Consider the following 15,470-nt stretch of genomic DNA (forward strand, 5'->3'; position numbering starts at 1 on the left):
GGCTGGAGTGCAGTGGCAAGCTCCGCCTCCCAGGTTCATGCCATTCTCCTGCCTCAGCCTCCCAAGTAGCTGGGACTACAGGCGCCCGCCATCACGCCCAGCTAATTTTTTGCATTTTTAGTACAAACGGGGTTTCACCGTGTTAGCCAGGATGGTCTCAATATTCTGACCTCGTGATCTACCCGCCTCGGCCTCCCAAAGTGCTGGGATTACAGGCGTGAGCCACTGCACCCGGCCAATGCTTTTTTCTTTTTAAGAGTTCTGTTGGCCGGGCGCGGTGGCTCAAGCCTGTAATCCCAGCACTTTGGGAGGCCGAGACGGGTGGATCACGAGGTCAGGAGATCGAGACCATCCTGGCTAACACGGTGAAACCCTGTCTCTACTAAAAAAATACAAAAAACTAGCCGGGCGAGGTGGCGGGCGCCTGTAGTCCCAGCTACTCAGGAGGCTGAGACAGGAGAATGGCGTAAACCCGGGAGGCGGAGCTTGCAGTGAGCTGAGATCCGGCCATTGCACTCCAGCCTGGGCAACAGAGCGAAACTCCGTCTCAAAAAAAAAAAAAAAAAGAGTTCTGTTGAGCCATTCCATGCATTTAGGTTTGCCTCTATTAGGGGACATGTTTTCTAAACAGTACACTTGTTTTCCTATCATTTTGCTAAGTTCTATGTGGAGGTCCCTTGGATATATATATAAAGGAAAATTCAGGGGAACTAAGTCTAAAACCAACATACTTGCTCATCAGTCAATGAAATGCTCTAGGAAGTCTAGGGTCTGTAGGAAATCAGAAGCTGACAACAGATTACTTCTATAAGCCTGACAGGCATGATGGGGTGTATCAGCAACTGACACAGAAAATAAAATGGCAAGTCTGTGAGGTGACTTCAATACTGCTGAATAACTTGTTGTTCTACATATTAAAAGCACAGAGAAAAAGCGTACCCATCAGCATTAGTATTAGTACCTATGTGATAAATGAAACTCAATTACATACTTACTGTTACATTAAGAAACAAACTCAAAATAAAGGGGAAATATTTCTATATAAACCACCTTCATTTCTCCAGTGCCTTTTACAGTTTTATATAAGAGTATCTAAGGAGTTTCCTCAAATTACCTGATTTGGTATCCTCACTCACTTCACTATCCTGTTCCTTTTCACTATTTTTTTCATTTTCTCCATCTTGTGCTTTATCACCTTCATCTGTTTCATTTTCCACTTTGTTTTCTGCCTGAAAGGGATACAAAGCAAGAGGACAGGCAGTGAGCAAAAAAACCCCAGACCTTTTTATGAGTAATTATCTTAGACTAGCAAAAGGTTCCAATATTTTTGGCAAGAAGTAGACTAGATTCAAAAGTGACTTGTAGAGAACCGCTGGAAAAGAACTAATAAATTCCGAGCAATACTTTCTACCACTTCAACACTTGAGTGCTCACAAGATATTCCTCCAAAGCACAGAGTCGCTGCCCTCTCTGTACACTCTGCTGTAAACCAAGGTTTACAATGCCCAAAGGAAAGTGAAGGGAATGAACTGATATTATTTGTTGACTAAAAACAGGCCAGGCCAGGTGCGGTGGGTCATGCCTGTAATTCCAGCACTTTGGGAGGCTGAGGCGGGCGGATCACCTGAGGTCAGTAGTTTGAGATCAGCTGGCCAACATGGTGAAATGAAACCCTGTCTTTACTAAAAATACAAAAAAGAAATTAGCTGAGCATGGTGATGGGAACCTGTCATCCCAGGTACTCGGGAGACTGAGGCAGGAGAATCCCTTGAATGCCCGGGAGGCAGAGGTTGCAGTGACCCAAGATCACGCCATTGCACTCCAGCCTAGGCAGCAAGAGTTCAGACTCCATCTCAAAAACAACCACTACCGGCCGGGCGCAGTGGCTCACACCTGTAATCCCAGCACTTTGGGAGGCTGAGACGGGTGGATCACGAGGTCAGGAAATTGAAACCATCCTGGCTAACACGGTGAAACCTCGTCTCTATTAAAAATACAAAAAAATTAGCCGGGCGTAGTGGCGGGCGCCTGTAGTCCCAGCTACTTGGGAGGCTGAGGCAGGAGAATGGTGTGAACCCAGGAAGGGGAGCTTGCAGTGAGCTGAGATTGCGCCACCGCACTCCAGCCTGGGGGACTGAGCAAGACTCCGTTTCAAAAAGAAAAAAAAAGAAAAAGAAAAAAACTCCACCACCATCACATATATATATCTGTGTGTGTGTGTGCGTGTACTTAATAATTACTGATTGATTTAAAGAATTAAGAGCTTTTAAATTTCACACCATCAACAAAGAAGTTGAAATACTGCTGGAAAAGTTGACGAAGTCTTTTAATACAGCCATCTGCTAATAGTTTCAGGAAGAACCATGAGAGAACATCAGTGATCATGCTTTAGAAACTGAAAAAACCGCAACTGACTATCACTGACTTCATGAGGCTATATTGTTTGCTTAGAGGTAGGGTCCCCATACAGCGCCTAGGGTGGTTTCAAAGTCCTAGTGTCAAGTGATCCTCCAACCTTCCAAGTAGCTGGGACTACACGTATTAGCCACCACACCCAGCTGAGACTGTTATAGGAATTAAATGAAATAAACAATGTGAAGTACTATCATCTTTAGAATACTGCAGGAACTATAATCAATTTCATTATTACCCTCACCCTCCCCTTGACTATATACAATTTTAGAATACCACATGTAATCAAGACCTTCAATCCTGGCTTATATATATTCACTCAAATAGTGACTGACTGCTCACTATGTGCAGTAAAAGTATTAGGAATACAAAGGCCCAGAGGCTGGGCGTGGTGGCTCATACCTATAATCCCAACACTTTGGGAAGCCAAGGCGGTGGATCACCTGAGGTCAGGAGTTTGAGACCAGCCTGGCCAACATAGTGAAACTACGTCTCTACTAAAAATACAAAAATTAGCTGGATGTGGTGGTGCGTGGCTGTAATTCCAGCTACTTGGGAGGCTGAGGCAGGAGAATCGCTTGAACTCAGAAAACGGAGGTTGCAGTGAGCCAAGGTCGCGCCACGGCATTCCAGCCTCGGTGACAGAGTGAGACTCTGTCTCCAAAAAAAAAAAAAAAAGGAATACAAAGGCCTACATCCTGACTTTTGTAACCTCCTGTTCTGCCGCACTCATGATGCATTTACAGTCTCCTACAGAAGAGAGATTGAGCCACTAACACACTGGCTTTAGTGTCTCTCCTCCCCAACTAGTGTGAATCTTTGATTTTCTAACCTCTATTTCAATCTTTATATTTCTACCTACTCTTTAAAACCTACCTCAAATGTCATCTTCTCATTAATTATTTTCTTTTTTTTTTTTTTTTTTTTTGAGGCGGAGTCTCGCTTTGTCGCCCGGACTGGAGTGCAGTGGCCGGATCTCAGCTCACTGCAAGCTCCACCTCCCGGGTTTACGCCATTCTCCTGCCTCAGCCTCCCAAGTAGCTGGGACTACAGGCGCCCGCCACCTCGCCCGGCTAGTTTTTTTTGTATTTTTAGTAGAGACGGGGTTTCACCATGCTAGCCAGGATGGTCTCGATCTCCTGACCTCGTGATCCGCCCGTCTCGGCCTCCCAAAGTGCTGGGATTACAGGCTTGAGCCACCGCGCCCGGCCTCATTAATTATTTTCTAAAGATTCTTCCGCAGGCAGTTAGCCCTCATAGCAAATCACTTATCATTCTGTCATTCTCTTCCGGCACAAGTATAAGACTCAAACCTTACAATTCGATATTCACAAGAACCACAACTTTTATTTTTTGTTGCTGAGACAGAGTCTCACTCTGTTGCCCAGGCTGGAGTGCAGTGGCACGATCTCGGCTCACTGCAAGCTCCACCTCTCGGGTTCACACCATTCTCCTGTCTCAGCCTCCTGAGTAGCTGGGACTACAGGCACCCACCACGCCTGGCTAATTTTTTTGTATTTTTAGTAGAGATGGGGGGTCTCACCATGTTAGCCAGGATGGTCTCGATCTCTTGGCCTTGTGATCCGCCCACCTCAGCCTCCCAAAGTGCTGGGATTACAGGCGTGAGCCACTGCGCCTGGCCAAGAACCACAACTTTTGTATTCATATTCCCAACTTGTGTATTCATATTCCCTCTTCTTTTGTGGGAAATTTGTATTCCTTCTTCTTTTAATACAATGAAATTAGATGTTTAAAATATAAAAGAAGAGGATAGGGAGTGAATATACCTTCTCCCCAGTGAATAAATGAAAAATGTCCTATATTATATCTTGTGAGAACTATTCCTTAAACCAGCAAAGTCCAAGTAGCAGATAGAATTACTTACAGTTCCCTAAGAGGGACTCAAAAACACCAAAAAAAAACCCATTATGCTCCAAAAGGCATGCTATCTGTGGTTTTATTGCTGTGAGACTTTACCTTTTCAGGCTGCTGACCATCAGGGTCGGCTTCCATTTTTTCCTCTTCAGCTCCTTCTACAAGTAAAAGAATAAGAACAAGTACTCCAATGTGGAAAAGGTAAAACTATTATACAACTGTGAGCGTGTCTGAAATACAAATATACACAGTAAAACATATGAATATCATAGCCATACAGTCAGGAACAAAATACACACTGTATGATAAAGTTCAAAGACAGGTAAAACGTAATCTATGGTGTCAGAACTCAGAACAGTGGCTAACAGGGCGAAGAGGTGAGTTATACAGAAAGCAGGTTCAGTGGGGAAATGGGAGGTCCTAGGGTGCTGGTACTTCTCTGTTTCTAGGTCTGGAATTTGTAGTAATGAACTAGGCTGTCTGCTTATGATTTTCGATTTTCTGTACGTATTAAAATATAAACGCAAAATAAAAATAACTCATTATTATTTAACAGATGCTTGACAAGTATATATTTTGACTCAGGTACTGGGGGAAACACTGCTGACCTAGATGTTCACTGAAATCTCAAGAGGATAACATTTTGGCTAGATAGGACACAAACCAACAAGTCCAGCACAGTATAACAGAGGCACGTATCAACAAATTACAACAGAAAATTATTTCACATATGAGAAAATTATTAATTTTCTATAATTTTAGGAACCTAATAAACTAATGTCAAACTATATAAGCAGCCAGGCATGGTCGCTCATGCCTGTAATCCCAGCACTTTGGGAGGCTGAGGCGCCTCGATCACGAGGTCAGGAGTTCGAGACCAGCCTGGCCAACTTGATGAAACCCTGTCTCTACTAAAAATACAAAAAAATTAGCCAGGTGCGGTGGTGTGCACCTATAGCCCTAGCTACTCGGGAGTCTGAGGCAGGAGAATTGTCTGAACCAAGGAGGCAGAAGTTGCGGTGAGCCAAGATTGCAACACTGCACTCCAGCCTGGGAGACAGAGCGAGACTAACAAACAAACAAACAAACAGACCAACCAACCGTATAAGCAAAAACTGAGGGCTGGGCACAGTGGCTCAAGCCTGTCATCCCAGCACTTTGGGAGGCCGAGACGGGCGGATCACGAGGTCAGGAGATCGAGACCATCCTGGCTAACACGGTGAAACCCCGTCTCTACTAAAAAATACAAAAAACTAGCAGGGCGAGGTGGCGGGCGCCTGTAGTCCCAGCTACTCGGGAGGCTGAGGCAGGAGAATGGTGTAAACCCAGGAGGCGGAGCTTGCAGTGAGCTGAGATCCGGCCACTGCACTCCAGCCTGGGTGACAGAGCGAGACTCCGTCTCAAAAAAAAAAAAAAAACTGAGAATGGCAGGGAAGAAACAAAGACAAACATCATCATAAAGGATTTGAACACACCTCTCAAGATATAGAGCAGATATGAACACAGAAAAATGGTACAAATGTACATATGCTGAATTCTACATCCACTAATTAGGCAATAATACACATTAATTTCAAGCTCACACAACATTTTAAAAATAGTGATTACAAATTAGGTCACAAAGTTTTGAGTCCTCACAAATTTCAAATAACCACTATCATACAGATCAATTTATCCAACCACAATGCAAAGAAATCAGATGTTTAAAATATAAAAATAAACTTCTCTATGCATGGAAACTTAATTGTGGGAAGTAAAAGTAGTAATTACAGAGAATGTAAAGTCTTAGGCTTAAATCAGAAAAGAAATAAAGGCTCAAAGTATATGAGCTCTATGTCCTTTATGATATAGCAGAAAAAGAAAACAATATAGAAGATAGGGAGAAAAAAAAGAAAACAGGAAAAAAATACACTGGAGATTTAGAAAAATATACGAGAATTAATATTTCCAAATGTTGGTTCTTCAAAATGATTAATAAAAATGATAAATGTAACTGATCAAGAAAAGAGAGAGATGGCATAAACAAACTATATGAGGAATGGAAGAAAGATCATGACAGAACAAGGTCAAAAAGGAAGTGATAATATATTCTGAAAAACTTTATTCCAAGTAAAATTTAAAACTTAGATCAAATGGGAAAATTACTAAAAATTTATTTTTATCAAACTGATTCCAGAAGACAAAGAAGTCCTGAATTGTCTTTATATTAGTTAGAAAAACTGAAATAACTATAAAACTTAAAAATACACTAGTCCAGATGTTTTATACTGGGAAATTGTACCAAACTCTTTGGGAAAAGATGATTACAATCTTACATAATCTTTCCTAGAGAATAGAAAAAGAGGGAATTCCCCTACCTCAGTCTATGATACCAGTATAACTTTGATTCACAAATCAAATAGGGATAACGGGTAAGAAATATTAGAGGACACTAGGCTAAATCTCATTTGTAATCACAAACAAAAAACTAAGCAAATTATATGAAAACGGAATACAGCAATGTGTTAAAAAAGAAAACCTACACTAGACAGAGTAATATGAAGGATGACTTAATATTAGTACTCTACAAACCTATTTAATTAAATGCATGTAAAGTATCTGACAAAACTCAGTATTGTCCATTATAAGCTCCTGGAAAATAAAGGCTACAAGGAAGGTTCCTGATCTCCAAAAGGCTGTTCTCAAAAATCCTACAACAAATAACATTATTCACTGAAAGATGCCAACAGTATTCTCTATATAAAATTAAGAGCAAGATAAGAATACAAGTATTACTATTTCCCTTCAATATGGTCATAAAGGCCAAAGCCAACACAGTTAATTAAGAAAAAAAATTAGGCTGGCCATAGTGGCTCATGCCTCTAATCCCAGCACTTTGGGAGGCCAAGGTGGGTGAATCACTTGAGTCAAGGAGTTTGAGACCAGCCTGAGCAACACTGTGAAACCCCGTGTCTACAAAATATATAAAAACTAGCCAGGCATGGTGATGAGCACCTGATCTCAACTACTCAGGAAGTTGAGGGAGGAGGATCGCCTGAGCCTAGGAGGTCAAGACTGAAGTGAGCTGAGATCTTGCCACTGCACTCCAGCCTGGATGACAGAGTAATACCCTGTTTCAAAGGAAAAAGGAAAGAAAAAAGGAAAGCTGAAAAGATATGCAGAGAGTAAAACTGTCTACATACAAAAATCTGCAGAAAACTTATCAGAAATAATGATAGGGTTTTGGAAGGGAGTGAGTTATAAAATTATCATATAAAACCAACTGCTACATTTTGATATGTTAACAAGAAAAATCTAGATAAAGAGACATGAAAAAATAAAACTTGAATGTTATCTTAAACAAGACACAAAAAGCACTTCGGATAAAAATGACAAACAACACTTTTAAAAAATTACTTTTATGTATATTTTTAAGAGAAACGGTCTCCCTCTGTAATGCAGGTTGAAGTGCAGTGGTGAGATCATAGCTCACTGCAGCCTCAAAATCCTGGGCTCAACTGATCCACCCACCTCAGCCTCTTCAGTAGCTGGGATTACAGGCGTGCACCATTGTGTCTGGCTAATTTTGTTTCTTTTTGATAGAGATGGTGGTTTTGCTATAATGCACAGGCTAGTCTTAACTCATAGCCCTAAGCAATCCAACCACTTCTGCCTCTCAGAGTGCTGGGATTACAGATGTGAGCTATCACATCCATCCCTGAAACATACAACTATTAAAATCAAGGACTTCTCTTCATTACAAGACCCAAAAAGAAAAAAGAAAGAAGTAGCACGTAGTGTAGTAACTTACAAAAGATTAGTACATAAGATCTATACAGAAAAAGACAAATACTCTACAAAAGTAAGGAAGTCAGGAAGAGTTGCTTTACAGGAGTACATATGACCAATAAATATAAGAAAAGATACTAGGTTTTGCCCGGTGCAGTGGTTCAGACCTGTAATCCCAACACTTTGGGAGGCCAAGGCAGGCGGATCACTTGAGGTCAGGAGTTCGAGACCAGCCTGGCCAACATGGTGAAACCCCGTCTCTACTGAAAGTACAAAAATTAGCTGGGTGTGGTGGCACATGCTGGTAATCCCAGCTACTCAGGAGGCTGAGGCAGGAGAATGGCTTGAACCCAGGAGGTAGAGGCTGCAGCAAACCAACATCGCGCCACTGCACTCCAGCCTGGGCAACAGGGCGAGACTTTGTCTCCAAAAAAAAAAAAAAAAAAAAAAAAAGAGAGAGAGAGACAGATACCTAATAGAAGACCACGATGAAATGTCATTTTACGCCTGCTAGATCAGCAGAGTCTAACACCAGAAAGGACTGGATCAAGTGTTGCTGCCTGAAATGTAAAACAGCACATACACTTTGGAAAAAAAACTGAAATTTCCATCCCACGTGTGGTGGCTCATGCCTATAATCCCAGCAATTTGGGAGGCAGAGGCAGGAGGATCACCTGAGTCCAGGAGTTTGAGACCAGTCTAGGCAATGTAGTCAGACTCTGTCTCTATCAAAAAAGCAAACAGACAAAAAGCAATTAGCCACGCATGATGATGCATGCCTGTAGTCCCAGCTACTCAGGAGGACTGCTGAGCCTGGGAAGTTGAGGCTGCAAAGAGCTGTGATCATCCCACTGTACTTCAGTTTGGATGGCAGAGCGAGACCCTGTCTGAAAGTAAGCAAACAAACAAAAAAACTAGAATTTCCTAAAATGTTGTTACTCACAGAACCAGTTCACAACAAAACAAGGATTTGAGCAAGAAGTGTTCAAAGTTCAATATTCAAGAACGTTCACTACTCTTCCTTCACTGACAAATTCATCTGATGAAAAAGTGACAATGACATAGACAGCAAGCTTAGTGATGCAAGCTCCTTATCTTGGCGTGTCGGCTGGTCGATCAACCACACTTTGAGTAGCACTGCATCTAAGAGACATCCTGTGCGTGTGCACTGTGAGGTATATACAAGACAGTACATGCATGTGTAACACAGAAACCACTGGATACAACCCAAACTGCTCATTCAATAACAGAATGGATAATTAAACTGGATTAGAATCACATAAGAGGATTTTACAGCAGTGAAAACAAACGGCTACATGCATAATGTAACCACATGAATAAATCTTAAAAACATAATATGGAGTGAACAACAACAAAAAATCAAGTTTCAGAAGTCTGACACGGTCACTTAGAGGTCCAAGAAAAAAATAAAGTCTGAATATACCATGTTTTATAAACTTTAAAAACAAAATTACATGTCACATAGTGCTTAAGTACATTTATGTTTGTGATAAAAGTTATTTTCACAGTACTTAGAATGACTCAAAATTCAAGATGCTTAGTGCTGGGAAAGGGAAAGTGAGAGAAGATATGGGAGGAACAGACTGATTCAAATTATTGGTAATGTTCTAATACTTAGTTCAAATGAAATATATAACCTGCATTAACACACATTGTAATATAATAACGAAGAGAGCTGAACAAAAAACTAAACAACTAAATGCAGATGGGATTATAAAAAAACCACCAAATGCAAGGCATGGGTGGCTCACGCCTATAATCCCAGCACTTTGGAAGGCTGATGTGGGAGGACTACGGCCAGCAATTCAAGACCAGCCTAAGCAACAAAGCGAGACTCCATCTCTACAAAAAAATTAAAAATTAGCTGGGCATCGTGATACATACCTGTGGTCCTGGTTACTTGGGAGGCCAAGGAGAAAGGACTGCTTGAGCCCAGAAGTGCAAGGCTACAGTGAGCAATGATTGCCACTGCACTCCAGCCTGGGTGAAACAGGGAGACCTTGTCTCTAAACAAATAAAAATTAAGGGCCAGGCACGGTGGCTCAAGCCTGTAATCCCAGCACTTTGGGAGGTCGAGATGGGCGTATCATGAGGTCAGGAGATTGAGATCATCCTGGCTAACACGGTGAAACCCCATCTCTACTAAAAAATACCAAAAAAACCCCCAAAAACTAGCCGGGCAAGGTGGCAGGTGCCTGTAGTCCCAGCTACTTGGGAGGCTGAGGCAGGAGAATGGCATAAACCTGGGAGGCGGAGCTTGCAGTGAGCTGAGATCTGGCCACTGCACTCCAGCCTGGGCGACAGAGCGAGACTCTGTCTCAAAAAAAAAAAAAAAAGGCTGGGCGCAGTGCCTCATGCCTGTAAAGCCCAGTACTTTTGGAGGCAGGGGTAGGACAACTTGAGGTCAAGAGTTTGAGACCAGCCTGGTCAATATAGTAAAAGCCCATCTCTACACAGAAAAAAATTAAAATAAAAAACAAAATTAGCTGAGCACAGCAGCATACACCTGTAGTCCCAGGTACTTGGGAGGCTGAAGCAGGAGGATCACTTGGGCCTAGGTGTTTGAGGCTGCAATAAGCTATGACTGTACCTCTGTACTCCCGCCTAGGTGACAGAACAAGACACTGTCTCAAAAGAAAAACTTTTTTTTTTTGAAATGGAGTCTTGCTCTATCACCCAGGTGGGAGTGCAGTAACATGCTCTCAGCTTACTGAAACCTCTGTCTCCCAGGTTCAAGCAATTCTCATGCCTCAGCCTCCTGACTAGCTGGGATTACAGGTGTCAGCCACCAGGCCTGGTTAATTTTTGTATTTTTAGTAGAGACGGAGTTTCACCATGTTGGCCAGGCTGGTCTCGAACTCCTGACCTCAAGTGATCCACCCGCCTCGGCCTCCAAAAGTGCTGGCAAGAGGCCACGGTGCCCGGCCAATAATAACTTTTTTAAAAATTAAAAATTTTAAAAGGTTGGTTTTATGCAAATAGGAAACGAGGATGAGATTAATTTCTGTATTTCTCAGTATCTTTATTAACTGTATCATCCTCTTGGTATTCCATGAAATAGCAAGGTAGGGGAGTCAACCCAATCTTGACTTTCTTCGCTCTCTCATCTTCCAGTAGCAATTAGTCAATAATTTCTATCAACTCTATCAGTGAAAATATCTCAGGCTGGGCGTGGTGGTTCACTAGCCTAGGAGTTTGAGAACAGTCTGTGTAACAAAGTGAGACCCTATCTCTACAAAAAATTAGCTAGACGTAGTGCTGCATGCCTAGGGTCCCATCTACAAAGGAGGCTGTGAAAGAAGGTTGCTTGATCCCAGAAGGTCTCTTGATCCTAGGTCAAGCCTGCACTGAGCTGTGTTCATGCCCCTGCACTTTAGCCTGGGTGACAGAGTGAGACCCTGTCTCCAAAACAAAACAAAACAAAAAACAACCCTCAAATATGCAGCCATACAGTGAATATGAGCAGACATTAGATGAAGATAAAGGTTCAACCTTCTTAAAATGAGTAAAATTGAAGTTAAATAAAACTGAAATAAAAATGACAGTAGCCTTAGGCTACCTGGGAGGCTGAGAAGGCAGGAGGATGGCTTGGGCCTAAGAGTTTGAGGGTACAGCAGGGTATCATTGTGCCACTGCCCTCCACACCAGGTGACAGAGTAAGAACTTGTTTATTAAAAACAAACAAAACCCCCAAACTTCACGTTACTTTTAAAATTTCTAAGCCCGTGACAGATTAAGTACAAACTACTTGTAAATAAATATGCATTCGGTCACCTTGACTGAGTTAGCTTAGAGACTGAATAAGTATAATGTGGGAGAAATGCAGTATGATTTTTTTTTCTCACAAAGATATCTGCTTTTGAAATGACTACCCACCATCTGTAGGTCCACATTCCAAAAGGATGACACACCCACTTTCTGTATTGGTAAGGCAAGCCAAATTTGAAATCAATTCTTTAATTAGCTATGATTCCAAGATGAAGTTACATAATATTAATAGCTATTTACATGGTAATAGCACAGTTAGAGACAGACTCTCTATAAGTGGAAAAATCCAGAGACAATACTCAGGTGGTTGTTTTGGTTTTTAAGATGGGGTCTCGCTGTGTTGCTCAGGTCCACCTGACTCGGACTTTTAAGGTGATGTCTGTTAAGCATTTAATGGTAGGGCCAGGTGTGGTGGCTCACACCTGTAACCTCAGCACTTTGGGAGGCCGAGGTGTGGGAATCGCTTGAGCCCAGGAGGTCAAGAACAGCCTGGGCAACAGAGCAAGACCCTGTCTCTAAAAAAATAAAATAAAGAATTTAATAGTGTGTTGTCCATCTCTCAAGATGCTATGTGGAACAGTATGTAAAGCAATTTCTATTCCACAAAATACTTGTTTAAATCTGCTATGTCTTCTTGAAAAAAGAAAAAGTCTCTCTTTGGTCTAAATTCTGGTCTGAATCATAAACCCTTAGGAGGCTGCAGCCTCTCCATGAATCTCATGTCATTTTGTTGTGGTTGATAAACCAATAGGTTAAAAATCCTTCCCCAAAAACATGTAATCTGACCATCTGATCCGTACCTGCAGCGTTAAAGAGGATTGAACGACTTAAACAAGAAGGCATATAACTTAAACTAGTGGGTCATGTGCCAAAGACATTCTAGTAATAACATGGCTAGCAAAAACAGTATGAAAAAAGGTCTAATAACTATTTCCTAACAGGTTAAAAGAACTGGGAGAGGCATACTGGAGAAGAGATTTAAATGTCTGCCACATAGCTGCCTTTAATGTAAGAATGTAATAATCATGCACTATGACTATTTGGCAGGAACCACCCTCCATTTTCCGCACTTCATTTGTAAACTGCCAGCAGTTATTTTCAAAAACAGACTGAATCATGCTACTTCTATTTTCTGATGACTTCCTAATGTCTGCAAGGTAACAACCCTTCAAAATCAGTCCCATAGCCATCTCCACAGCTGCATGCACTTGACCAGAGTACCTGCTCCCCACAGACCTCTTGGCAATCATTCCAGAATATGCCACCTACATTCTTTTTTTTTTTCCTTATTTGTTCCTGTATAAAAGGTCACATCCTTTGTGAAGACTTCCCTAAAGGACTCAAACAAAACTAATAGTGTTTCTTCTGCATGAGCCTCTACTTAAAGTCAAAACTATTTTCAAAATAACATTAAGATGTTATTTGCCTTTGCATTCTCATTCTCACACAGATATAGAGTCTGACACTTTAGAGGCTGCATAATGCACAATGAAGTGATCAGTCAGATAGCGAAAACAATGCACTCATGAATTCTTTCAAAAGTTCCTCAGTCTTGATTTATATTACAGATGGTACCTGACTTATAATGGTTTGACTTGTGGCATTTCAACTTTACAATGCTGCAAAAGCGATATGCATTCGGTTGAAACCATAATCTGAATACCCATATGATCATTCTGCTTTTCATTTTTGATGTAACTCAGTAAATTACACGAGACATTCAATATGTTAGCAGGCTTTGTGTTACACGATTTTGACCAAATGTAGGCTAATGTAGATGTTCTGAGCATGCTGAAGGTAGGCTAGGCTAAGTTACATTTGGTAGGTTAGGTGTATTAAATGCATTTTCGACATATTTTCAACTTATAATGGGTTTATCAGAACATAATCCCATTGAAAGCCAAGAACCATCTGCATAGCAAACATCAACAAACATAATCCATATAAACTGAAGCATCTGGGGTTCTCCTAGATATTTTTTAAGAGTATAAAGGAGTCCTGAGACCAAAAACTTGGAGAACTTACAGTCTCATAGATTTCTGTCTTGTCAAGAGCAGAATGAAGCACATGGCAGGAACCCAGTCAATACTTCTGTGAGACTGATCACGTCACTCCCTATATTTAACTGCAAGGATTTCATAAAGCCAGCAATACATAGCCCAAGCTCACAACCTTTGGCATCACAATCTCTATAACCTAGCTACAACCTACCTTTGTAGGCTATTCTTTCTCCGTCCTTATTTGAACTTTGTATTGTGGCCAATCTAGTTTATTTCCCATTCTCTAAATAACTTTCCATTTCTGTTTCTGTGACTTCAATCACATTGGTTTATAGAATCAAATACTTTCTCGAATCTGCTCAGTGACATTCTAAACCTCTTTTACTTTTTTTTGAGACAGAGTCTCACTCTGTTTGCCCTGGCTGGAGTGCAGTGGCACGATCTTAGCTCACTGCAGCCTTTGCCTCCTGGGTTCAAGTGATTCTTATGCCTCAGGCTCCCAGGCTGCTGAGATTATAGCGATGCGCCACCACACCCGGCTAACTTTCGTATTTTTAGTCGAGACGGAGTTTCACTGTGTTGCGCAGGCTGGTCTCCAACCCGACCTGAGGTGATCTGTGTAACTCAGCCTCCCAAAGTGCTGGGAGTACAGTCATGAGCCACCGCGCCCAGCCTTCTAAACCTCTTTTTCTACGTTCAGCTCAAATACTACTTTCTTTGTGAAGCATTCCTCCATCAAAAATTACACGACCCCTTTTAAGAATTCTTTTTTTATTTTTTAAGAGATAGAGTCTTGTTCGGTCACCCAGGCTGGAGTACGGTGGCAGAAGCAGACCTCACTGCAACCTCAAACTTCTGGGCTTAAGCAATCCTTCCATCTCTGCCTCCCAAGTAGCTAGGACAACAAGTGTGCATCACCATATCTGGCTAGGTTTTTTTCTTTTTTGTAGAGACGAGGTCTCACCATAATATGTTGCCCAGACTAGTCTCAAACTCCTTAGCCCAAATGATTCTCCCACCTCGGCTTCCCAAAGTGGTGGGATTACAGTCATGAGCCACCACACCTGGCTCCTGTGTAATAATTCTTATAGCCCTTCTACGTAGAGTCTTCCATGAACAAATAATACTACACTTCATTTTATTGCCAACCCCCCAAATGCTGAAATTATTTTTTTCATGTATGCGTAGCACAAAAAAATAGCTTCAATTGGTAGAGGGTATTAACTGTATGTCACATGACATGATTTGCCCACAGCAAGAGGCATATATCAAATATCCAAAATGCCTGATTTGATGAAACAATCCCCCAAAGGCAGACAGTTATATTTTGTAACAAAAGTCAATTTCTTCCTGAAAATATACATCCTACTACCTAATAAGTATGAGGAAAGTCAGGTAAATCCTAGTCAGTCCTTAGAAATTAAATGTCCAATTATGAGCTATTCAGAAGTTTGAGTATATATTTCAATATGTTTTTACAATACTTGAAAGAGCCCTTTAAATATAACAAAGAGAAAGCAGCCCATTCCACATGATGTAAGTCTGATGATCAAATATGGTTCCACATTTTTCTTACATGCATTGGCCTAGGGTATTTTCACACATGGTGTTTTAGAAGTGCCTGAC

At 41.4% G+C, this 15,470-nt stretch overlaps 1 protein-coding gene across 2 annotated transcripts in view; it reads right to left on the minus strand.

The window, feature by feature from the left end:
* Positions 1-15,470, minus strand: part of SMARCC1 (SWI/SNF related, matrix associated, actin dependent regulator of chromatin subfamily c member 1) — a 195,094-nt gene that overhangs the window by 51,085 nt on the left and 128,539 nt on the right. For both annotated transcript variants that reach the window (XM_033205621.1, XM_033205632.1), the window contains exons 22-23: positions 4,390-4,445; positions 1,115-1,229 (exon numbers count right to left, since the gene is read on the minus strand). In XM_033205621.1, coding sequence (XP_033061512.1) covers positions 1,115-1,229; positions 4,390-4,445 — 171 coding nt within the window. The remainder of the gene's footprint in view (positions 1-1,114; positions 1,230-4,389; positions 4,446-15,470) is intronic.

The sequence above is a fragment of the Trachypithecus francoisi genome, unplaced genomic scaffold, assembly GCF_009764315.1.
Source record: "Trachypithecus francoisi isolate TF-2019V2 unplaced genomic scaffold, Tfra_2.0 Lachesis_group0, whole genome shotgun sequence".
NCBI lineage: Eukaryota > Metazoa > Chordata > Mammalia > Primates > Cercopithecidae > Trachypithecus > Trachypithecus francoisi.